The following is a 25,266-nucleotide window of genomic DNA, read 5'->3' on the forward strand; positions in this document are numbered from 1 at the left end:
CTTTACGCATTAACTAATTTATGCTTTTCTTTCCTTTAGGACTCGAGTCAGATCGAGTTGCTTAAAGAGCTGATGGATCTGCAGAAAGACATGGTGGTCATGCTGCTGTCTATGCTGGAAGGTACATTTCTTCATCAGGATGATGATGTTTCTCTTTTAAAAGAGAAGGCCAGAATTATCCAATTATTTTACGTCTCCCCATTAAAATATCTGTAAAGCAATGATTTAAAAAAAAGAACAATTTTTTTTTATATTTGTTTGAGCCGGGAATAAGATAATCTATCAGTAGAATGAGTATTTCTGCCTTTAAAGTGAAATGCACTCAAGCCTTTGTAGTAAATGTTTTTATTCCATTGAGGAATTTTCTTTCACACCCATTTAGATTGAGGGAAAATTCCTTTAAATCAAGAAAAAAAATCACCTTTTAATGTCAGACGATGTATAAAAAAAAGTCAAGGAAAGACGAATGAGCAATTTTTATACATGTAGAAAAAGTAAAGAAAATAAAAAAAAATATTTATTCAACAAAATAAATCCGAATGACAATGGAGCAGCATTTTTCTATCATGAATAAAGTTTACAGAAGATTAATGGTTTTAATGATGAAGGAAGGTTTTTTAGTGAATCTAAGAGCTTTTAATACCAGAGCAGAAAATGTTGAGGTCCCCGTCAGTGATGGGAGTAACGACAATGAAAGTAATGGCGCGACTAACTGCGTTACCTTGTTTTAGTAACGAGTAATCTAACTAATCACTTTGACTGTTACTATAACGCAGTTACCGTTGCAGACACCCCGTTAATGCGCGTTACTCAGGTCGCACAATTAACCTTTTTTTTCATGATAGGACTCGTGCGCGCCTTGTCATGAGAAAGGGGAGGATGAGAATGGCTGATGAATAGTGAGATTCCGTCTGTCAGTTGGGTAGGTGGGTGTTTCTGCTGGTGGGTGTTAACGTACAGCACACAGAGAGATGGAGAGTGAGGAGGACTCCAGCAGCAAAACAGCGTTTTCCAGATGGAAATACCGGTGTTACGTCGAGCTGCGTTTCCCCATCACATAAGGTTTCCCCTGCATCTTCGCACAGCGCAGGCGGCATGATTCTCCGTGCCGCCTGCGCTGTGCGGCACAACAGTCGCCCTGTGCTCGCGCCACAGGGGAACTACAGAGAGCATGAACGATCAAATGTTAGCCTATATGGAGAAAGAGGGATGGATGGATGGATGGATGGATGGATGGATGGATGGACGGACGGATGGATGTACGGACGGGGTTTATAGGCCCGTTGAGTTGCAATAAATGCAAAACTCTTGTTCTTGTCTTTGTCATCCGCTCTATTCAGCTGGCTTTGAAACACACGGTGAGAAGGTGGGGGCTAGGGGGTGAGGGTTACGGGGGCGAGAAACGCAAAAGTAACGCAATAGTTACTTTTACTAGTAACTAGTTACTTTTATTGTGGAGTAACTCAGTTAGTTTGGAGAAGTAACTATAACTAATTACTTTTTCAAAGTAACATCCCCAACACTGCCCCCTGTCACACCTTTCTGATTTATCCAGCATCTACCTGATGTTCCAGAATCTCCTAAAATGATGTCATACACTGAACTTTCTATTGATTTTTTTCTAATCTGGGCGTATACATAGAGTATTTATAACGAGTCCAGAACTTCTGTCCAACGACAGCCTAACTTCTGCATAACGCACGGCAGCTTAATGCCCATGAAATGATGCTTGAATGTCTTTTGAACCTGCAGATGCATCGTTTTTCTTTGCTCAGAGTTAAACTGCGTGACAAATAAAAACTGTCACCTTCACAGGTAACGTGGTGAATGGGACGATCGGGAAACAGATGGTCGACATGTTGGTGGAATCCTCCAACAATGTGGAGATGATCCTCAAGTTTTTCGATATGTTCCTGAAACTCAAAGACCTGACCTCCTCCGATGGCTTCAAGGAGTACGACCCAGACGGAAAAGGCAAATACGCTCTAAAACTTTATTAGCATCATTTTGCTTATGAAATGGTTTCCCCATCCGGGATGGTTGGTGATGTGAAGCTTTGCTGATGAACCGCCAGGTGTCATCTCCAAGAGGGACTTCCACAGGGCCATGGAGAGCCACAAACACTACACCCAGTCTGAGACCGAGTTCCTCCTCTCCTGCGCCGAGACCGATGAGAATGAACTCCTGGACTATGAGGAGTTTGTGATGCGTTTCCACGAGCCGGCCAAGGTGAGCTAACACATTTCTCCCTGATGAGGCTGCACATTTAGTAGCATCAGATACGTCCTGCTGACGAGACGCGGCGATAAACGGGTTTAACGATCCAATAAGAGGAGAAAAGGACGAAGCATTTGGTTTTATCTGCATGAGTTTAGTTAAAGTCTTTGATCGGTGAATCCAATCCTAACCTCAACACAAACACTGCTGCGTTCACACCGGGCGTGTTTTCAGCATCTGGTTTAAATCTAAAGTCCACAGGGGACGGTGGCGAGGGGTCCAGCGACGCATCCGAGGGTCCGACTCTGGAGTTCAGTAAATTGAACATTTGCCGCTGGACGCGGGAGCGTCAACCAATCACAAAAGCTGATCCAGGAGTTTTTTGGGGGAGACAGACTCTACCTGCAAGCTGTCATTACTTCTGCAGACATTCTGCATATGAACAATAACTAAATATCAAGGAGTTAAACTCCAAAGGTTAAAAAAAGCAGGTAGAATGGATTATTATCTAGAAGAAACATTGAGCAGCTCTGGTCATTATTGCTGCACTAAAACATTTTTATGAACTATGGAAAAACTGTTTATAAATCCCCAAACCAACTAGAAATATTCCAGACTCCAGACACAGGAAACAATGAAAGACGTTGAGGTTCATCACACTGCTAAGCAGAATCATCACTGGAAATTGTGCAGCACGGTAGGGAAGCTAGGATTTCTATGAATGTCTGAAATTTCCTGATTATGGAGGCTGACTGTGAGGAACTGAACCGCGCAGAGCCCTGCTGATTAACTGGTACCATGTTAGCGCGGTTCGGTTTGGTCTGGCACGGTTCAGTTTGCGGTCATTCACACTCAACACTCACCTCGGTTACCATGCTCGGACTGATCTCAGCACGGTTTTAAAAGGGTCGTTGAAATGGGCACTATGAATAGTTATTAAAAGAGATTTTTAAAACCAGCAGTGCATTCTATAAAGCAAAGCTCTAGTTAACGAGTCTGTGCAGCATCTAGAACCAGAGCAGATAGAGAATGTTCATCTATTAAAACATAATGAGATCTACGTCTAAAGAAAAGAAAAACGCAGCAATAAACGGCGTGGGACGGTTTCTATGGTGACTGAGGCAGAGAGGTGATTCTCAGAGAGATCTGGGAAGTTTATTCAAGTTTTTCTTTCTTTTTTCCTAAAGAGGTGAGAGAGATACGCTGCGCTGACCTGCTCTGTCTGCTCCTCCTTATTCTGGTTTCTGTGAGGCTCAAAGAGAATCACTACTTTATCTGTTTTCTGTCCTCCTAAACTCCCATCATGGGGAAAGTTTCTATTTTAATGTTTCATTCATTGTTTTTGCTCCAGTCTGTCCTGCTCACTATAAACACGATGGGCGACTCCAAACTGACTCTTTTTCCATTAGATTAATGGATTTTATTTAGTATTTTCCTCCATAGGGGATGTGTTTCACTTTCTAACCACGTCTCACTTCCTGTCAGACCCCTTAATTGCTGCTGAATTGCTGCATAATCTGACTAAAATAGACCTGGGCTCTATCTCATTCGAAGCTATACAGCTCCATTGCGTAAAATTGTCTTGGATTGTGATCATTCCCATTGACTTCCAATATGCGCTAAATCCATGACCTGTAAGGTGCGTTTATCTGTCAGATCGGACAGAAAATGAGATTCGGTGTGATCTGGGCTTAGGTTAAGGTTTTTTTTTACACTCAGGTTTCATCTCTCAAAAACCTACAATGACTTGATGCCTTCCCGCTATCATTTCAATCCCCCTCCCCCATGCAGGGGACAAAACATCTCGCCTGGGCAGCCAAGCCAATAATTGCCCTTAACGACCCCCCTTTCAGAGGCATAGCCCAGTATCGGGTATTGCAGGCTAACAAAGATCCCAAACAACTCCCCATTCCTAAGGGGCGGACCCGTTATTCTGGTTCAATTTGCATGTTTTCAAAGCCAAAACAAGTTGCTGTATAAAGCTTCAAACTCAACACTATTTCTGACATTTTGAATTGAAAAAAACTTCCTGGATGGGAAGAGAAACGTCTTCAAACTTGGAAACAAAGTCCACTGGATTTTTTTATTTTTTTTTTTTTTTACTTTTTTGGAACGACTATGACCTGGATTACACTCATTTGTTGTTTTGTTAAAATTTTATTTATTTGTACTTGTTATGGATGTTTTCCTTAAAATATGTTTTCTGTTAGCCTGACTACAGGCAGTAAAAGGTATTAAAATGTGCACAGGTCTATATTCTCTCTAAGAGCAAAAGAAATGCCAGAGAAAACATCTGTTAGCCTGAAGTTTACTCAAACGTGATGCTTTCCTTTTATTCTCTCGCTCTGAGATGATCAGATGCTTCAGATCCATCATGTTTTACCTGATAACATTTCCAATTCCCCCCTCAGGACATCGGCTTTAATGTGGCGGTTCTGTTGACCAACCTGTCCGAGCACATGCCCCATGACACCCGACTCCAGACCTTCCTGGAGCTGGCGGAGAGCGTCCTCAACTACTTCCAGCCGTATCTTGGCCGCATCGAGATTATGGGCAGTGCTAAACGCATCGAGCGGGTCTACTTCGAAATCAGCGAGTCCAGTCGGACCCAATGGGAGAAACCTCAGGTGAAAAACGTCTCTAACGATGCAGCTGCTGGTTATGTGTCAGAGCAGAATATAAACCCACAGATCTCCTACAGGTGAAAGAGTCAAAGCGGCAGTTCATCTTCGATGTGGTGAACGAAGGTGGGGAGAAAGAGAAGATGGAGCTGTTTGTGAATTTCTGCGAGGACACCATTTTTGAGATGCAGCTAGCCGCGCAGATGTCCGACACTGGCGAGCGCTCAGCGGTTAAGGAGGACAGCGAACGGGAGAAATCTGAAGAGGAAAACCTGGAAATGGGCTTCTTTTCCATCACAACAGTGCGCCTGGCGCTAATCGCTGTTCGTTATAACGTCCTGTTACTAATAAAGGTTAGAATAAATATTTCCTTTGCCACTTAAATGCTAAAGAGTGTATTTAGAAGAAGTTTAAAAGCTTGAAAAAGTACAGTCTAGGCAACTGGATGTAAAAATTGCCCCAAGTTTCAAGGTAAAGAGGAGGATATTTTAATTCCGGTGGATCATCTCAATAAGTGGTCCTCCTAACTGATGGTGATCTGTTTACGTAAGGCCTTCATGTGCTCTTACCGTTTGCTATCTTTTTCTGCGCACTTTCAGGCGTATATCTTTGGTTAGCTGCAGGCCAAGCTCCAACATCTAGAAGCAAAGGTGTTGATGGCAGCAGAGCAGAACGTTAGAGATTGAACTAACAGATTCTGCAGAGTGGGAGAATAGAGATAGAATGAAGCAGAAAGATGAAACAGGGGTCCTTATGTCCTCCAGCAGTCGAAGCCTATAGCAGCATAACTATAGAGAGAGCCCTTTAACTTCTCCTGGCCAGTAGGTGGCAACCTGCTCTCATTCCTCATTGTTTGCCATCCTGTTTCCAGGTCCCCCAATGCTAATTCTAAAGCTAATGAACATTTAAATGATTAGTTCAGAAGGAAAGTTGGAACCTCTGTGGTTTCTGAGTGCCTGTGCTTCTCCAGTTGGCACCATTGCTGTAAAGCTGGATTCATGGAGCTTGAATTCCTCTCTGCTTCTTTTTTTTTTGTTTTGTTTTTTCATCTTGAATCAGGAATGTAGCCCAGAGAAGAAACATTTTCTCAGATTTATCGTGGAACTACTAGTATCTGGCAAAACCTTATGTGACGTCAGCCTCCTATTGGTGCAGAATCCTTTCCTGCTGGGTTAGGATTATAACCAGGAGTAATTATTTAGATTATTTGGCAAAGTCAGAATTTATTAAACAATTATTTAATATCAGTTTTTTTGGTCAAATTAATACTTTTATTTTGCACCACTCTACATGCTCTCCGGATATGAAATGATTCATCCGTTAGAAAATGTTTAAGCTACAATTTTTAACTAGAACATTTTTAGGAAGTTTATAAATTTCCATTTGAACTATGCAATGAATAAGTCACTAATAAGAAAATAAAGTGTTAGAAATTATGTTTTAAACCATGAGATCATTTAAAGCAGCACTGTGTAGCTTTTAGCCACCAGGGGAGCTAAACCTTTGAAAGATATGACAAAGCACTAGCTCCATAGATATCGATAATCCTGCATCATCAAGTAAATAAGCATGCTGACAGAGCGGCCATGTTGGGTCAGACCAAGCTGCTGTCAGAGAGGCAAATATGTTATGTTTTCAGGCACTCTAAATCTGGTGATCTGCACTGATTTCCAGATACATTGGCTGAATTAAAACTACTTTTCAGGGGCTTTCAGGGACCAATTGATTGATACAAATAACTTTAACTTAATACATAATTCCAATTTTCTATCGATGGTTAGCAAACTTCCAGAGCTAACTCTCTGTATGCCGGACTGCTTTTCCCACAATGGGATCACAAGCAAAGGGAGACTAGGAACGGGGTGATGGATGGATGGATGGATGGATGGATGGATGGATGGATGGATGGATGGATGGATGGATGAGGGTTGGATGGATGATGGTTGGATGGATGAGGGTTGGATGGATGGAAGGATAATGGTTGGATGGATATATGATGGATGGACGTTGGATGGATGGATGTTGGATGGATGATGGATGGATGGATGATGGTTGGATGGGTGGATGGATGATGGTTGGATGGGTGGATGGATTTTGGTTGGATGGATGGATGATGGATGGATGGATGGATGGATGGGTGGATGGATTTTGGTTGGATGGATGGATGATGGATGGATGGATGGATGGGTGGATGGATTTTGGTTGGATGGATGATGGATGGATGGATGATGGTTGGATGGATGGATTGATGGTTGAATGGATGGATGGATGATGGATGGATGGATGATGGATGGATCGATGGATGAGGGTTGGATGGATGATGGTTGGATGGATGAGGGTTGGATGGATGGAAGGATAATGGTTGGATGGATATATGATGGATGGATGGATGAGGGTTGGATGGATGATGGATGGATGGTTGGATGGATGGATGCTGGATGGTTGGATGGATGATGGATGGGTGATGAATGGTTGGATGGATGATGGATGGGTGGATGGATGATGGTTGGGTGGATGGATGATGGTTGGATGGATGGATGGTTGGATGAATGATGGATGGATGGATGAGTGATGGATGATGGATGAATGAAGGTTGGATGGATGGATGATGGATGGTTGTATGGATGATGGATGGATGGATGAGTGATGGATGATGGATGAATGATGGTTGGATGGATGGATGATGGATGGTTGGATGGATGATGGATGGATGGATGAGTGATGGATGAATGATGGTTGGATGGATGGATGATGGATGGTTGGATGGATGGATGGTTGGATGGATGATGGATGGATGGATGGATGGATGGATGGATGGATGGATGAGGGTTGGATGGATGATGGTTGGATGGATGAGGGTTGGATGGATGGAAGGATAATGGTTGGATGGATATATGATTGATGGACGTTGGATGGATGGATGCTGGATGGTTGGATGGATGATGGATGGGTGATGAATGGTTGGATGGATGGTTGGATGGATGATGGATGGATGGATGATGGTTGGATGGGTGGATGGATTTTGGTTGGATGGATGGATGATGGATGGATGGATGGGTGGATGGATTTTGGTTGGATGGATGGATGATGGATGGATGGATGGATGGATGGATGATGGTTGGATGGGTGGATGGATTTTGGTTCGATGGATGGATGGATGGATGGATGGATGGATGGATGGATGAGGGTTGGATGGATGGAAGCATAATGGTTGGATGGATATATGATGGATGGATGGATGAGGGTTGGATGGATGATGGATGGATGGTTGGATGCTGGATGGTTGGATGGATGATGGATGGGTGATGAATGGTTGGATGGATGATGGATGGATGGATTGATGGATGGATGATGGTTGGGTGGATGGATGATGGTTGGATGGATGGATGATGGATGGTTGGATGGATGATGGATGGATGGATGAGTGATGGATGATGGATGAATGATGGTTGGATGGATGGTTGGATGGATGATGGATGGATGGATGAGTGATGGATGAATGATGGTTGGATGGATGGATGATGGATGGTTGGATGGATGATGGATGGATGGATGAGTGATGGATGATGGATGAATGATGGTTGGATGGATGGATGATGGATGGTTGGATGGATGATGGATGGATGGATGAGTGATGGATGATGGATGAATGATGGTTGGATGGATGGATGATGGATGGTTGGATGGATGATGGATGGATGGATGAGTGATGGATGAATGATGGATGGATGATGGTTGAGTGGATGGATGATGGATGGTTGGTTGGATGATGGTTGGTTGGATGATGGTTGGATGGATGATGGATGGATGGATGATGGATGGATGATGGTTGGATGGATGATAGTTGGATGGATGGATGGATGGATGGATGGATGGATGGATGATGGTTAGATGGATAATAGTTGGATGGATGATGGTTGGATGGACGGATGGATGGATGGAGTATGATGGTTGGATGGTTGGATGGATGGATGGATGGATGGATGATGGTTGGATGGATGATGGTTGGATGGATTGATGGATGGATGGATGGATGGATGATGGTTGGATGGATGATGGTTGGATGGATGATAGTTGGATGGATGGTTGGATGGATGATGGTTGGATGGATGATGGTTGGATGGATGATAGTTGGATGGATGGATGGATGGATGGATGGATGGATGGATGATGGTTAGATGGATAATAGTTGGATGGATGATGGTTGGATGGATGGATGGATGGATGGATGGAGTATGATGGTTGGATGGTTGGATGGATGGATGGATGGATGATGGTTGGATGGATTGATGGATGATGGATGGATGGATGATGGTTGGATGGATGATGGTTGGATGGATGATAGTTGGATGGATGGTTGGATGGATGATGGTTGGATGGATGATGGTTGGATGGATGATAGTTGGATGGATGGATGGATGGATGGATGATGGTTAGATGGATAATAGTTGGATGGATGATGGTTGGATGGATGGATGGATGGATGGATGGATGGAGTATGATGGTTGGATGGTTGGATGGATGGATGGATGGATGATGGTTGGATGGATGATGGTTGGATGGATTGATGGATGATGGATGGATGATGGTTGGATGGATGATAGTTGGATGATGGTTGGATGGATGATGGTTGGATGGATGATGGTTGGATGGATGATGGTTGGATGGATGGATGGATTATGGTTAGATTGATGGATGCTGCTATAATAGAAGCAGCCTATAGAGACAGATGTGTCTGATCAGCTAAGGATCAGAGCTAGCATTAGCTGTTAGCTTAGTTAACTCTGGTGTTTAATGGGAGCTCAGACTGATTGAAAATAACGCTCTGGGTCAGAGAGGAGAGCAGCACTGAGGGAGCATCAATACGCAGCTGAAATATCTCTTAGATTAAGCTAATTCTGGGGTCAATAGTTACATAGTACTGCATTAGGTTATTATTCTGCTCTTTATCGGAGCTAAAAAATACAAATTTGAATTCCAATAATTAGCAGTGTTGCGCTGTTTAAACCCAGCATGGAGGAAGGTTCAGGAATGTAGCTTTGTCCTCTGCAGGTGCTCTCCATGAAGAGCCTGAAGAAACAGATGAAGAAGATCAAGAGCATGACGCTGAAGGACATGGTGACCACCCTGGTGTCCTTCTACTGGTCAGTGCTACTCGCTCTGCTTCACGTGGCCTTCAGCGTGGCTCGGGGGTTCTGCAGAATCTTCTACAACACCTTCATGGGAGGAAGTCTGGTGGAAGGAGCCAAGGCCGTCAAGGTTCTTCATTTACACGCGTCTCTAAAAGGGCTTTGGGATGAGTTGTTCTTACATGACCTCCATTCGCAGGTGTCTGAGCTGCTGGCCACCATGCCTGACCCCACCCAGGATGAGGCGCGTGGCGAAGGAGATGACAGAGAAAAGAGGCCGACGGACCGCAGCTCCCAGAGGGAAGACCTCACCGATCTGGCGATCAACACCAGTGAAACCGAGCTGCTGTCAGACATCTTTGGTCTGGACCTGCGGCGAGAAGGAGGACAGTACAAGATCACCCCCCACAACCCCAACGCCACCCTCACAGAGCTCCTCAACTCCCCACTTCCCGCCTCGGTTTCACCCGCCGCCCCCCAGCCGGAGCTCAGACAGAGACGTCAGGTAAATAGAGCTGCGTTTAGTTCGCGTTCACCTCTAGTCCGACTCTATGGGCTCCGTGGCGATGAAACAACTTTCAGAACCAGCTCTGGATGAAGAAAAACGTCATCATGTCAGGATAGAAGGTCCGCTTCGGTCATTTACGACATCCGCTTATTCATTACGACCTTCTTCCTCAGCTGGTTGGAAGGAATCTTCTTCCTTTATTTTTGCAAACAGAGATCAAATGAAAAGTAAACAAAAAAATCTATCCAGAAATTAATTTTTAAAAAAGGTTTTTAATCATGAATTTTCCTTTTTTTTTTTTTATTGGACTCCCCGTCTAATCCAAACGCTAGCTCTGGATTAATAACGATGTCACTGCTAACGACCAATAGACTCCTGAGGAAAGCCCGCCCCTTAGAACGCATTAAAATGTCAATGCTGCTGCATTAGGGATGGTAAACAATAACTTATGATTCATCGTTGATCAAATTAGAATTAGCTTCAACTGATTAATTAATCTCAATTAAAATGTTCAATTAGTTTAGAACATTCCACTGGAAATTATAACTGCTGCCACCTTCTGGTTCAGAGGGGAACTAGCAGGTCAGCTGGTAGGGCAGCTGTTACTACCCAATCTATAACGGAAGCACGATCCGTACCGCTGTTCTGACAGATCAGCATAACCCATCAGACCAGCATACCTATAGTCAATACGCATGAGCAAGACCTCGGACATCATGTCTTTATCCCTTTAGTGGCTGTATCCCTTTATTCATGTATAAAAATATTATTTAAGGTCAGATCGCCATACGCTTCAAAAATCACCAAAAAGAAAGTGTTCTGTTTAAGTTGTCTTTGAGTTTTCAGTTTCACGTTGATCCATGTCTTTCTTTGTTTTGTAGTTTTATTGCTTTAATTCCTATTTTGTTGTGTTTTCTGGTTAGAGACCTGCACGGGTCGAGTTTTACCTACCCGCACCCGCCCGAACCCGTTAGGATGACTACCGAACCCGACCCGTCACCCGCGGATATCTTCAATTCAAATCTGAACCCGACCCGACCCGTTGATATTTAACCCGCAACCTGACCCGTTAACACATCAAGTAATAGGCTATAGTACGCTGCGCTGCAGAACAGCGCCATTAACACTGCCTCAGACGTGTATGCACTGACTGTGGCCTTTTTGGAGGGAAGCCCACACTGCCGGCAGGGCTTTAAGCTACAACAAGGGTGACCCCAGTGCCTGATTAATATAACATTTCTGATGTCCATAACAACACACACGCATAAAAAAAAAAATCACCAACTACCCGCCCGCACTAAAAAAAATATCCGCTCGACCCGTTTATTTTTATTTACAGGTGCTGGTCATAAAATTAGAATATCATGAAAAAGTTGATTGATTTCAGTAATTCCATTTAAAAAGTGAAACTTGTATATTATATTCATACATTACATACAAACTCATATATTTCAGATGTTTATTTTGTTTAATTTTGATGATTACAAATGACAACAAATGAAAATCTCAAATTCATCATATCAGAAAATTAGAATATTGTGAAAAGGTTCAAAATTGATGGCCCCTGGTGCCACACTCTAATCAGCTAATTAACTCAAACCACCTGCAAAAGCCTTTAAATGGTCTTTCAGTCTAGTTCTATAGGCTACACAATCATGGGGAAGACTGCTGACTTGACAGTTGTCCAAAAGACGACCATCGACACCTTGCACAAGGAGGGCAAGACACAAAAGGTCATCGCTAAAGAGGCTGGCTGTTCACAGAGCTCAGTGTCCAAGCACATTAATAGAGAGGCGAAGGGAAGGAAAAGATGTGGTCGAAAAAAGTGTACAAGCAAGAGAGATAACCGCACCCTGGAGAGGATTGTGAAACAAAACCCCTTCAAAAATGTGGGGGAGATTCACAAAGAGTGGACTGCAGCTGGAGTGAGTGCTTCAAGAACCACCACACACAGACGTATGAAAGACATGGGTTTCTGCTGTCGCATTCCTTGTGTCAAGCCACTCTTGAACCACAGACAGCGTCAGAAGCGTCTTGCCTGGGCTAAAGAGAAACAGGACTGGACTGCTGGTGAGTGGTCCAAAGTCATGTTCTCTGATGAAAGTAAATTTTGCATTTCCTTTGGAAATCAAGGTCCCAGAGTCTGGAGGAAAAGAAGAGAGGCACTTCATCCACGTTGCTTGAAGTCCAGTGTAAAGTTTCCACAGTCAGTGATGGTTTGGGGTGCCATGTCATCTGCTGGTGTTGGTCCATTGTGTTTTCTGAGGTCCAGGGTCAACGCAGCCACATACCAGGAAGTTTTAGAGCACTTCATGCTTCCTGCAGCTGACCAACTTTTTGGAGATGCAGATTTCATTTTCCAACAGGACTTGGCACCTGCACACAGTGCCAAAGCTACCAGTACCTGGTTGAAGGACCATGGTATCCCTGTTCTTAATTGGCCAGCAAACTCTCCTGACCTTAACCCCATAGAAAATCTATGGGGTATTGTGAAGAAGAAGATGCAATACACCAGACCCAACAATTCAGAAGAGCTAAAAGCCACTATTAGAGCAACCTGGGCTATCATAACACCTGAGCAGTGCCACAGACTGATCGACTCCATGCCACGCCGCATTGCTGCAGTAATACAGGCCACATGAGGCCCAACTAAATACTGAGTGCTGTACATGCTCATACTTTTCATGTTCATACTTTTCAGTTGGCCAACATTTCTATAAATCCTTTGTTTTTATTGGTCTTCAGTAATATTCTAATTTTCTGATATGATGAATTTGAGATTTTCATTTGTTGTCATTTGTAATCATCAAAATTAAACAAAATAAACATCTGAAATATATGAGTTTGTATGTAATGTATGAATATAATATACAAGTTTCACTTTTTAAATTGAATTACTGAAATCAATCTACTTTTTCATGATATTCTAATTTTATGACCAGCACCTGTATGTATTTTTCACCCGCAAAAGAGCATTTTAGCGGGTGACCCGTCGGGGACCCGCGGGTACCCGACCCGTTGCTGGTTGTATTTGAGTTCTTAGGTTTTTCTTTGTTGCCCTCTTGTGTTGGTCTCATTTTTCCCTAGCTCCTTTCTAGAGCTCTGTTCACACCTGCTGCCAATCGGCTCAGGAGCTTAAGAGCACTCCGTTTAACGAGGAAACCATCAGCAGGTGTGTGAGGAGGCGGACCAGAACAAAGCGCCTCCTGGTGGATGAAGGGAGACAAACACAGAAACACAAACACAAAGACAGGAGTCCTGACACTTTAGATTTTTATTTTTAAAAATCATGATTCGAATTTTTCATTGTTGTTTTAGTTGTTGTTGGATTGACTCATAAAAATCAACATTTGTTAAATTGACATGTGGAATTTATTTTGAGATAATCAATTTAGGTTCTGCTGACTAAGAACAGAAAGCCACCAGATGATTTTTTTCTTTTTTTTAGTCCAAGAGTTGTCCTTCAGAAACAACCGAGGAAATACCCGAAGCTGAATCTGAACCTGAAAAACCCCCTGAGTGAGTTGTCTAAAAACAGTGTTTGCTTTATTTTATGCAAAAAAAAAAAGTGATGATGAAGAAATGTGAAAGCTTTGAGGCATCATTAACTGCTTCCCAATTTTAGACAGGGTCACTCTGTGAAGCAGGACAAACAATCAAAGAACGAGAAGATGAAACCAAAAGTGAGAAGGCATCACAACTCCAAGTCTGATGAACCGGATCTGCAGGAGTCGGCCTTCCTGAAGAAGATCCTGGCCTACCAGAGGAAGCTGCTGGTACCTTTCCTGCTCAGTGTGTTCAGATTAACGCATCATGACTCACCTGGACTCTAAAAAGGTTTCATTCAGTCACATATCTGAGGCTGAATGAGACAAACTGACCTCATCTCCCTGTTTTCTCTACAGAACTACTTTGCCAGAAACTTCTACAACATGAGGATGCTGGCTCTGTTTGTTGCATTTGCAATCAACTTTATTCTCCTCTTCTATAAGGTAACACAGCAGGGGTTAAGGTTTAAATGTTAAGTCTCATTAACAGCAATAGATTGTGTTTGTTAGGGTTAATGATAATAACCCCTTATTGTCCTAAAAATAAACCAACAAGATATAAGTTACTTTTCTGCAGAAGAGGAGAGTGGAACCAGACAGGGAATTTTCACTCCCTGAATGTCTGTGGTCATCTCTGCTGGGACCTTTCTGTCCTCTGCCTTTATCATCAAACTTCAAAGGAGTAACGGGGGGGTCAGAAGTTTGCACAGACAAAAAGGGGGTGCAGGTTTATTGCATAGCTGGAGAAACATTGGCTCTTCCCGTTTGAAGTCAAAATAACATTCCTAGCAGGCCAAATGCCTGTAACTTAGTACAAATAAAATGATTCTAACAGTGTTGACCATGGGCGGTTCTAGATGGGGGCCAAACGGGGCCAGTAGAATATTCCAGTTTTTACCTTTACACACGGAGAGGTGTGGCTCAGGAAATCTGAATCTGGGATCAGTGTTTGCTTCTGTCCTTGTTGCTTTTTATTGATTCTTCCTAAAAGCAGAAAACAATTTCATGTTTGCCTTCAGGTTTCTACCTCTTCATCTATGGTGGAGGAGAAGGAAGCTGTTTTCACCAACAGCCAATCAGACGGCAGCGTCCAGTGGGATCCGCTGGTCGGAGAGACCCTGGAGTCCGGGGACGGGGGGGCGGAGGAGCCCGGGGAGCCCCTGAAACCCGTCTCAGTCCACTTTGTTCTGGAGGAGAGGAGCGGGTACATGGAGCCCATGTTACGCATCCTGGCCGTTCTCCATACCGTCATCTCCTTCTTCTGCATCATCGGATACTACTGCCTGAAGGTCCGACCGACGGCGGTTCTGTTCTCCTTTTATCCGTACAGTTTCTCCTTTTTCCCGTTTTTCTCTGCGGCGCAGCGGTGTCAGATTTCTTTACCGTGTGTTTCCGGCTCATCCAGGTTCCTCTGGTGATCTTCAAACGGGAAAAGGAAGTGGCCAGGAAGCTGGAGTTCGATGGTCTTTACATCACGGAGCAACCATCGGAGGACGACATCAAAGGGCAGTGGGACAGGCTGGTGATAAACACGCAGTGAGTGGATCAGAATCCAAGCTTTGTTCAGATCTCACGCTTCTCTTCACTTTCATCATGGAGCTGTTTTCCTTTCAGGTCATTCCCCAACAACTACTGGGATAAGTTTGTGAAGAGGAAGGTAGGCAGAGGTTTCCACAGTGGAGCCGTGAAGCTGAATGTGGTCCCAGTTTTCCATGCAGTCTTTATGTTGTTCAGGTGATGGATAAATACGGGGAGTTTTACGGCCACGACCGCATCAGCGAGCTGCTGGGCCTGGACAAGGCTGCCCTGGATTTCAGCGACGCTCACAAGAAGAGGAAGCCAAGGAAAGACGGGTCGCTGGCGGCAGTGTGAGTAGACCGTGTTTAGCTCTGAGGGAAATGGTTTCTGCTTTTAAAGGAAAAGTCCGGTCAGCCGGGAATAATCTATGGATCATTATTTATCCCTGAAACTAACATGTTCTCAGTGATTTAAAGAATTTAGTGTTTATCAGTAAAAAAATAAAATAACAATTTTTGTTGAGCTCACTAAGTCTGGGAGCGGCCATTTTTTCACAAATATAGTAACCCCTCCCTCCTGCCATCTTCCAGCAGTGACGTCACGGTGCGGTAAGCCTAGCGCCATTCTCCCCGCTTTACAAGCAAAATCAATGGGAACTACTAGACACATCTGCAATCAACAACAATTATTGAAGATTTCCAGAGGACTTCACCATTGAAATTCACCAGAGCTATAGTGAAACTGACAATGCCCATGTGAATGGCAGCTGGATGTTGGAATACATCGGGTAAAAGTGAAAAAAAGTTATTTCACCTTTCTGATTCCTGATCCTCCACGGACGGGTTGGTCGTTGGAACTTCTGGCCAGAGAAAAAACCCGTAATATGTAGCCAACATTTGGAAGAAGAATGTTTTCAAGATGACTTGGATAATAGCGCGTTGTGACAAACACCAGATACAGCACTGGGACTTGATCAACAGCCGATACCGCACCGTGACGTCACAAACCAGTAGGTGGCAGTAGAGTTCTTTGACAAACATGGATGCCTCCAGTAAAGCACATTCACATGAAAATTACTCTGAATTAAAAACACTGATCATTTATTGAACAGGATGGAATAATTTCATATTTAAAGAACTTTCAGAAGTTTGAATTCTGAACATAAGCCGAATTCTCCTTTAACACCATTTTTTCTGAAACATCCAGGCCTTTCCACAGAAATAAACTTTGTCTAAAATTATTCAATATTTGTTCCATTATTTTTACAGGTTCTGTAAATCAAAATTTCAACAACAAAAATCGCAATCCTAACAAGACTGGAAAAAAAAACTTTTCAGAAAAACTTTGCAGTTTCCTTGTATTTATTTATTTTTTGTATTTTTAATATGTTACATTTTCAAATGTAATTTATTCAAAAAAATCTTTTATACAATAATTATTTTTTTTATTTTTTTTTTTAGATTGAGTTTTTTTCAGTTTATTCTTTTCACATTGGATTTTCCCAAGACCGTTCTCTTACCTTCTGGGGGCGGGGCTTCCTCTGAAGTGCAGAGTATTTCTATTGGTCTGCTGGATGTTAACAGCAAGCTTTTATTGGTTGAGAGCGAGCGATTGGATTGGATTGGAAGGGAAGAGAATGTAAACTGGAAAACACAATTTTAAAGGAAAACAACTCATAAATCTTAATCTGAAAAAGAAAAAAAATTTGAAAAATTTTAGTTATAAAATATAAAATTAAAAATCCTTTAAAATTAAAAAAACTGCAAAGTTAATCTCTTTTCATTTTCATTTTTTAAGGAGGGTTTATACAGGAATGAGTAACTCTAGTGTAATGCTTTTTAATGCTCTTAGAGATAATTCTAATGCCATCAACAAGTACCCATCGGCCGGATGCAGATATGTCCCAAATTCCTTGTTTTCCAGCCACTTTTGTTGAAATGAGCATTTTCCCCATTCTCTAGCTTTTTCTCCACCTCGAGGTTCTTTTCTGAACGTACAGCTATATGAGGCAGTTTAGCACAAACATATCGCGATATAATATATCTGACTAAATTGATATACTTTTTTTTTTAAAGAAAGCATTTTAAATGCCACAATAATCAAATTTAATGAATTGTAATGCCAATTAAGGCCTTAATTTAAAAAATAATAATTTAATGATTTTTAATGACCCGTGGAAACCCTGTAAATGAAACTCATTTTTTTTATTTTTATTTCCCTCTAAAAAAGATATTTTTTGCTTTAAATAATAATGGAACAAAATTCACCCCATATTTCAGTTCAGACTTTGATTCTAGGTGGAAAACTCAATTCCATCACTTCCGTTAGCTCTGCTAACAAGGTCAAAGTGTCTCAATGATCAAGTGGTGATGTAATAATGGAAGCACGACCTACAGCTTTTACTGGGATCCAGCGTTTGATTGGTTTCACTTAAAGCGGAGCAGGGCCTCCTGAATAACCTATACTGAACTTATAAACAGATTTATTAGCAGTTTAAGCGGCATTCCAAAGACTTCATGCATTTGTTTGAAGGTTATAGTTTACTTCACACCCAGCCTGTTCTCTGTCCCCTAACAGGCTCAACTCCATCGATGTGAAGTACCAGATCTGGAAGCTCGGGGTCGTTTTCACTGACAATGTAAGTTTCCCAGCAGCCTCTGCTGAACTCTGCTGATGAAGATGATGGTTACCATAACCTGAAAGAACAGAAGTAATACCAAGGGTTAGCATAGCCTAATGCTAACCCAGGTATTTCAGCCCAACTCTTTAACTAAGGTGGTAACACCTGAACATCAAGTAGAATAAAAGAATAAAACCAACTGATAAAATCACTGAAATGATGACAGATCAGTGTAAACATGGATGTTAAAGGAGTCATAATCTGGTGTTTTGCCTCTAAAATTGTCTTTAAATTAATTTTTAAGCATTTTTAAGCATTTAAGAAAAGAAATACTTTCATACCCTTTTTATTCCCTGAGGGTACCTAAGATGGAGATGAGTTGTTCTCCAGCAGTTAGCTGGTTTAGAGCGGCAACATGTATGGAATGTGTGCCCGTTAAAAGACACGGAAGCAGATATCTGGTTTTGTTGTAGATTTACTTTGGTTCTACAAAGGAATACAAATAACAATCAGTGCAAAACACCATACATAATATACATAAAATATGTATACCCGAACATAAAGACTGTATTTAGCAATGACACACATATGACTCATATACTGTGAGTATGAATACAGCACACAATAAACATGGTGAAAATTAGTACCTATTGACTTGTGTCTATGGGAATTAATGTGGAGATGTGTTAGCATTATTAGCAGCTAGCTATGGTTTGTTTACCATCGTTTTGTGGTCACTGACAAGCAGAAACTAACTGCCTCTGATTGGTGGAAAACAGACAGGAGTGGTCATTGTTGGGAGGGCTAATATTAGCATTGTGATAGTAACAAGGGCTAATGTTAGCATGGTGATGGCAACAACTGCTAATGTTAGTATGGTGATGGCAACGAGGGCTAATGTTAGCATGGTGATAACAATAAGTGCAAATGTTATCATGGTGATGGCAATTAGGGCTAATGTTATCATGGTGATGGCAACAACTGCTAATGTTAGTATGGTGATGGAAACGAGGGCTAATGTTAACATGGTGATGGCAACAAGTGCTAATGTTAGAGTGGTGATGGCAATGAGGGCTAATGTTTGCATGGTGATGCAATTAGGGTTAATGTTAGCATGGTGATAGCAACAAGTGCTAATGTTAGCATGGTGATAACAACAAGTGCTAATGTTAGCATGGGGATGCAATGAGGGCTAATGTTAGCATGGTGATAACAACAAGTGCTAATGTTAGCATGGTGATGGCAACAAGTGCTAATGTTAGAGTGGTGATGGCAACAAGGGCTAATGTTAGCATGGTGATGGCAATTAGGGTTAATGTTAGCATGGTGATAGCAACAAGTGCTAATGTTAGCATGGTAATGGCAACGAGGGTTAATGTTAGCATGGTGATAACAACAAGTGCTAATGTTAGCATGGTGATGGCAACAAGGGCTAATGTTAGCATAGTGATGGCAATTAGGGCTAATGTTAGCAGTATGATAACAACAAGTGCTAATGTTAGTATGGTGATGGAAACAAGGGCTAATGTTAGCATGGTGATGGCAATGAGGGCTAATGTTAGCATGGTGATAGCAAAGGACGCTATTGTTAGCATGTCATCCCTTCATCTCTAAGTGAATAAAGCCTAAATGGTTTTGCATCAAGCTGCTGCTCAGTCTCTGCTTCCTCCCTGCAGTCCTTCCTCTACCTGGCCTGGTACATGACCATGTCCATCCTGGGTCACTACAACAACTTCTTCTTTGCTGCCCATCTGCTGGACATCGCCATGGGGTTCAAGACTTTGCGTACCATCCTCTCATCAGTCACACATAATGGCAAACAGGTAAGCACAGTTTATGGTTGCAAAATGGTCACCAGCCCTTAGAAACCATGAAATTAAATGATTAGTGTCTGATTTTTTTTTTCTCCTTTCGAAAAGTAGATATCATATTAAATAATTATGTGAGGTGTTTCTGATAGCCCTCGCACTTCCTCCATATTTCAAACAGGGTTCCGAGGGGGATCATGAGACACCAAGACGGGATTGTTGAGACAAAAACGCCCTCGATTTCTTAAGCCGTTTCTCAATCTGTATACGTGTGCGTTCTAGTGTCCTCGTGAAACGTCATCAGCCTCAGCCCCAGCACTGTTCTAATTCACAAAAACAAGAAGACCAAGAACGACAAAGTCCCCGGATGTTGTTTTGGCCCCTCCCTCTTTACCCAGCATGCATCAGAGCAGACTTGTCTGTTCTCCAGACTGACAGCTGTCCAAGCATGCATTGCGGCAGCAGCCGCTTCCAGGTTAACGCTCACAGAGCTCAGAGTATTAAGTTAAAAGTTCACTTTTCTGTTGCCGTGGTTCAATAAAAGTACATTTTAAGATCATTCTAGGTGAGAATATTATACTTTAAGCTTCACTATGTGGACCATTTACTGATTTAATGCGTAATTTAAACATTAGCCCGCCTGCGACGGCCAGGGCTAATGTTAGCCCGTCTACGGCGGCCAGGGCTAATGCTAGCCCGTCTGCAGCAGCCAGGGCTAATGCTAGCCCGTCTGCGGTGGCCAGGGCTAATGCTAGCCCATCTACGGTGGCCAGGGCTAATGCTAGCCCGTCTGCGGTGGCCAGGGCTAATGTTAGCCTGTTTGCGGCGGCCCTCTCTCTGCATAGCCGTGTGTGAAGGACCACTGGCTCTGATGGAGGTTTGATTGTTATATTTGGCAAAATGTTCATTTTATTTCTGTTTATCTGATTGTGTTCATTATAATTCCCCCACTGAATGAAAAAAGTCATAATTTGTTATTATCTAGGGACTATTAATAACAGGGGGTGAAATGTAGCTCCAGATCCTGCAGATGTCATCAATACGGTTCAGACCCAGATTTATTCTGCGTGCTCCCGTTGTCTCTGAGTCCAGACTTTCCTGGGTTCTTCTCTAGAACATACTTGGTGAGAACACGAGTCCGTCCTCGTGTTCTAGTGAATTAAGGAATGGCCTTAGTCTTCATAAGGGATTCTTGAACCGACACCCAGAGCCTGTTTTCCTTGGCAGACCCTCCCACTGAAACCCCCCACCATGATAAGGTTTGAGTTAAGATGGTGGTTCAAGGAGGGGCTTTGAAAAATAAAAAGACAAAAAATAAAATCTAGACTGTTAGCAAACTGTAAAAATATTGGTTGAACTTTTCTATTCACATTATAAATTACTGTTAAAATATTTTTGTTTAATAAGAAGTTCATCAAAGTTCATTTTTGAAAAATATTTTCTTCAAGTCTCCTTTTCTGAGATGTTTTTAGCTTTTAGTGAATAACTGGACCAAATTTCTCCCCATACTAAGCCTGGTCCTTGTCTTCCAGCTGGTGCTGACCGTGGGCCTGCTGGCCGTAGTCGTCTACCTCTACACTGTGGTGGCCTTCAACTTCTTCCGAAAGTTTTACAACAAAAGTGAAGATGGAGAACTTCCTGATATGAAGTGTGACGACATGTTGACAGTGAGTATGAAGAAAGACCTTTGAGGGATTTCCTCCATTCTGAGCATCAGTTTAAATAAAAAAGGTTGTTTTTACATTTGATTTACTTCTTTATATAAATTAGTTTCTTTTTCAGGCTGTAGTGAAAAATAAATCATAGCTGTCAGTTTTTATTTGAATAAAGTGAATAAAGCGGAGTGTGAACGACGTCATCCGCGTGCGCCGGCTACCGTTCATTCATCCTGTCTGCTGAACTGCTGCTAGTTTTACTCAAATGCCTGGAAAATGTCTAGTGCTACTACCATAGATGATCTTGCTCTCCAAATGGAATTGAACGATTCAGATTAGCTAGAATGAATAGAAGGGGTAGAGCGTAGCCGCCTGTGGCCCGGGCTGCCTGTCACTACTCCAGTCTGGCGCTCTGATGACGTCATACACACTCCCGCGGATGTCTGGGGGACAGTGATTGGCCTACATGTTATGAATGCTGGCGTACCATAAATGATAAATCATGGAAAAATTTGTTTGTGATGTAACCTAATGGAATATCTTCAGAACAGCTCCGAATGACACAAAACTCATATGGGTGAGTAGAACATGATGTAATAACGTAAAATCAATCCAGTTTGCAGGATGACTTCCTGCCGAGAGGCAAAGACAGAAAGCAACAAGGTTAGAGCTCAGGTAAACAAAGACTCAGTTAGACTCAGCTAACTAGAGTACCCAAAACTGGCAAACACTCTGGCGTCGAGGTAGTGGCAGTCAGCAGCTTAAGAGTCCTCAGATAATGAGCCAACCATCCGCAGGTGTGTGGAAGGGCCAACGAGAACCGGGCGCCACCTGGTGGTGGATGGAGAAAACACAAACAACACCCAACCCACACAAATTGGATTCCTAACAATAGTGTGTTTTTCATCAATTTCTTCTAGAAGTACTTTTGTTTTATTTCTTAATATATTTGGGCAAGTTGGCTTTTATTGTCATTACATTGACATACATTTTTACCAGCATTTTTATCCATATTTTTTTAATGTTTCAAAGGTAATAAGCTCTTATCCTGGATTCTATTGGCTGGAAATTTGGATTTTTAAAGTATTTCACTGAGGCCCTATAAAGAGTTAAGCAGCAAATGTTGCTTTGACCCAAAAACAACAATTTTATAAGTTGTAGACTGATGCAACATAACGGAGGACAGAGCTGTAACCTTGAGCTGCCATCTTTCAGACAGCTCTATATAAAGGAATGTGTGCCTGAACCGACAGCCGGACCTTTTGGGAGTCTAATCCGTTCTGCTCACTCAGCCATACCTGCTTTCCTATTAAGGAGCCAAATGTTGCAACTCTGTGGTGACTAAAATACGGAGAGGTGACCGAGGCGTAAAGGATGAAGGTCTGCAGTCATGGAGTCTCAGATTATCTCCAAGCAGACAGAAGTGATCTGATGTTTGCTTTTCTTTCTCTTCTTCTCTGTGGATTTTTCCGATGTGGGCAGAGGAAATGCTCTTTTACCCATCGCCTGTCGGTTTTTCAGCTTCAGCCTCCACTACCTTTAATTCTTCACTCCATAGTTTAATATTTCCATTAAAAAACACAAAGACGAATAAGAATAATCCAGTTAAACGGTTTCCTTTTCAAGTTCTCCTTTACTTTTTGAAACATCTTGTCATCATGATTTTATTTTATTTTCCATTAACCATAAAATCCATCATCACCTTATAAATGTAATAATAGTTATTAAAACCTAAAACACCTCAAAACTTTGGATAAAGTTCCCCTCATATGACAAAGAACATAAAAATCATAGCATTTGGACCTCTCTGGCCACCGTAAGGCTGCAAACAGAGAGCCCTGGGATTATTTTTTTAATATTATGGGGTGTTGAAGGCTCCCTTTGAACTATTTTACAATTTACACACTTGGAACAAGAACTTAAATGACTTAAAAACAAAAATCTGTGTTCTTGAGAAGCAGCAGATCTGATGTCCTTCTCCTGTTGTGTTTTAAAGAAACAGTCAGATAGTGACTAAGTCATAGAATAACACATTTAGCAAAATTTAGCTGACGATACCATTTAAAAAGGTGTAAAGTCCTGTTTTATTCTCATTAAAACTCACTAAAGAATGCTAATACACACCTTTAAAATTTTTTTTAATGATTTTTCTCAGACAATTTGATCCTTTTTACATTTTCTTCATTAAACTGCTTCTCTGACGTCATCATGGGTCATGCTGAGAGCAGTCCGGCTAAATATGATTAAACCATGTTTATCTGCATTTTAGTTGTTTCCTTCTTTAGGTTACACACTATATTCCACAATGTCAACACAAAAGGAAAACATAAAACTCAAAAAGACTACATTTATGTTTAAAGTGGTAGGGAAATCATATTTAAATGTCAGATCATTCCAGCTTAAACATGTATATAAATGTACTCTTTATCAGACCATATTGAGCCAAAATTTATAAAAATTTCTATTTAAAAATAAAATCTTGTCTTAAAATCTGTGGGGGTTTTTCTTCATTATCTTCTGCAGGCCAGTTAGTTATACGTCAGCCTGAACACCTAAATTCGGCCAATCATATATCAACGGTCATCTGTCAATCACATTTTTTCAGTCATAGCATCTTGATTAATACGTCGCAGCTAAAATACGCAACGGTTGAAATCAGAAATCAGAATAATTTCCTTTGCCATTGAGTTCCGTCCCAGTGTTCACGGGGATGGACGTCTGTGTCTTCAGCAGGCGTAGAGCTAACAGAACTGGCAGCGTTGCGAGGCAAGGGCTTAAACATGTACGACTGGAAGCCTTCTACACCAAACCAAGCTTCTGCCGCCCTGGCGTCCTCTTCCACAACATCTTCATCCCGCTTTCCTCCTCTAAATAAAAAATGGATGATGGAGGAGACTCATCCACGACCTCCGACACTAAACTCTCCTCCTCTTGCATGTTTCCTCTGTCCATAGCGTTCCTTCACAATGTCGTTTCTAAGTCACCAATTTAGTGCTACTTGTTCCCAATGGAATTTCCCATTGGGAACCTACTAGCACTAAGTTGCTAATTGGTTAGCAAGATGCTTCCAACAAACCGGCCACAACCGGTAGCGTAGGATCCCATTTCCTGTATATCGGGAACAGTGTGATGAAACAGAAAGGATTTTAATGCATCAATTTTCTGAGAAAATGCATTATTAAACTTTAACAAATTCTAGTTTAGTACAATTACTATTTTCTGGAAGGGAAAAACCTAATTTAGGTCTTTTTTACAAAATAAAATCGAGAGCGACCCGAATGTAATACTGATTGCGCAAATGAGCTGATGGTACGGATCATGCTTCCAGGCGGATCAGGTAGTGACAATAACTCCAGCACCAGGCACAATAAGCAGACATGAACAGAGGTGGCGCCATCTGTTGGCAGTAAACCAGAGCCAGCAGGAAGCCAGGAGGTCACTTCTAAATAGAGCCTGACTTCAACGCCTCGCAGTGAGGCAACAGCTTGGCGGCGTCAAAGCCCGATTAAATAATCAGATCTTCTCAAAGTTCTGGTGAATCCTCCTCAGATCCTCCTATCAGAGCATCACAGAGAAATACCCAATCCCATCAAACACAGAGACACAGCATCAAAGTAAGAAATATTCCAATGGAATATTTTT

The 25,266-nt window shown here is 42.1% G+C and overlaps 1 protein-coding gene across 1 annotated transcript in view; it reads left to right on the forward strand.

Moving 5' to 3' along the window:
- Nucleotides 1-25,266, forward strand: part of ryr2a (ryanodine receptor 2a (cardiac)) — a 263,016-nt gene that overhangs the window by 230,360 nt on the left and 7,390 nt on the right. Inside the window, exons 94-110 of the mRNA XM_038303941.1 lie at nucleotides 40-121; nucleotides 1,816-1,974; nucleotides 2,075-2,229; nucleotides 4,629-4,844; nucleotides 4,919-5,191; nucleotides 9,891-10,097; nucleotides 10,167-10,472; nucleotides 13,924-13,994; nucleotides 14,101-14,251; nucleotides 14,381-14,467; nucleotides 15,043-15,312; nucleotides 15,429-15,559; nucleotides 15,638-15,680; nucleotides 15,758-15,891; nucleotides 18,119-18,179; nucleotides 19,838-19,984; nucleotides 21,502-21,636. Coding sequence (XP_038159869.1) covers nucleotides 40-121; nucleotides 1,816-1,974; nucleotides 2,075-2,229; nucleotides 4,629-4,844; nucleotides 4,919-5,191; nucleotides 9,891-10,097; nucleotides 10,167-10,472; nucleotides 13,924-13,994; nucleotides 14,101-14,251; nucleotides 14,381-14,467; nucleotides 15,043-15,312; nucleotides 15,429-15,559; nucleotides 15,638-15,680; nucleotides 15,758-15,891; nucleotides 18,119-18,179; nucleotides 19,838-19,984; nucleotides 21,502-21,636 — 2,628 coding nt within the window. The remainder of the gene's footprint in view (nucleotides 1-39; nucleotides 122-1,815; nucleotides 1,975-2,074; nucleotides 2,230-4,628; nucleotides 4,845-4,918; nucleotides 5,192-9,890; nucleotides 10,098-10,166; nucleotides 10,473-13,923; nucleotides 13,995-14,100; nucleotides 14,252-14,380; nucleotides 14,468-15,042; nucleotides 15,313-15,428; nucleotides 15,560-15,637; nucleotides 15,681-15,757; nucleotides 15,892-18,118; nucleotides 18,180-19,837; nucleotides 19,985-21,501; nucleotides 21,637-25,266) is intronic.

The sequence above is a fragment of the Cyprinodon tularosa genome, unplaced genomic scaffold, assembly GCF_016077235.1.
Source record: "Cyprinodon tularosa strain WSP-4 unplaced genomic scaffold, ASM1607723v1 ctg521, whole genome shotgun sequence".
In the NCBI taxonomy this organism is placed as follows: Eukaryota; Metazoa; Chordata; class Actinopteri; order Cyprinodontiformes; family Cyprinodontidae; genus Cyprinodon; species Cyprinodon tularosa.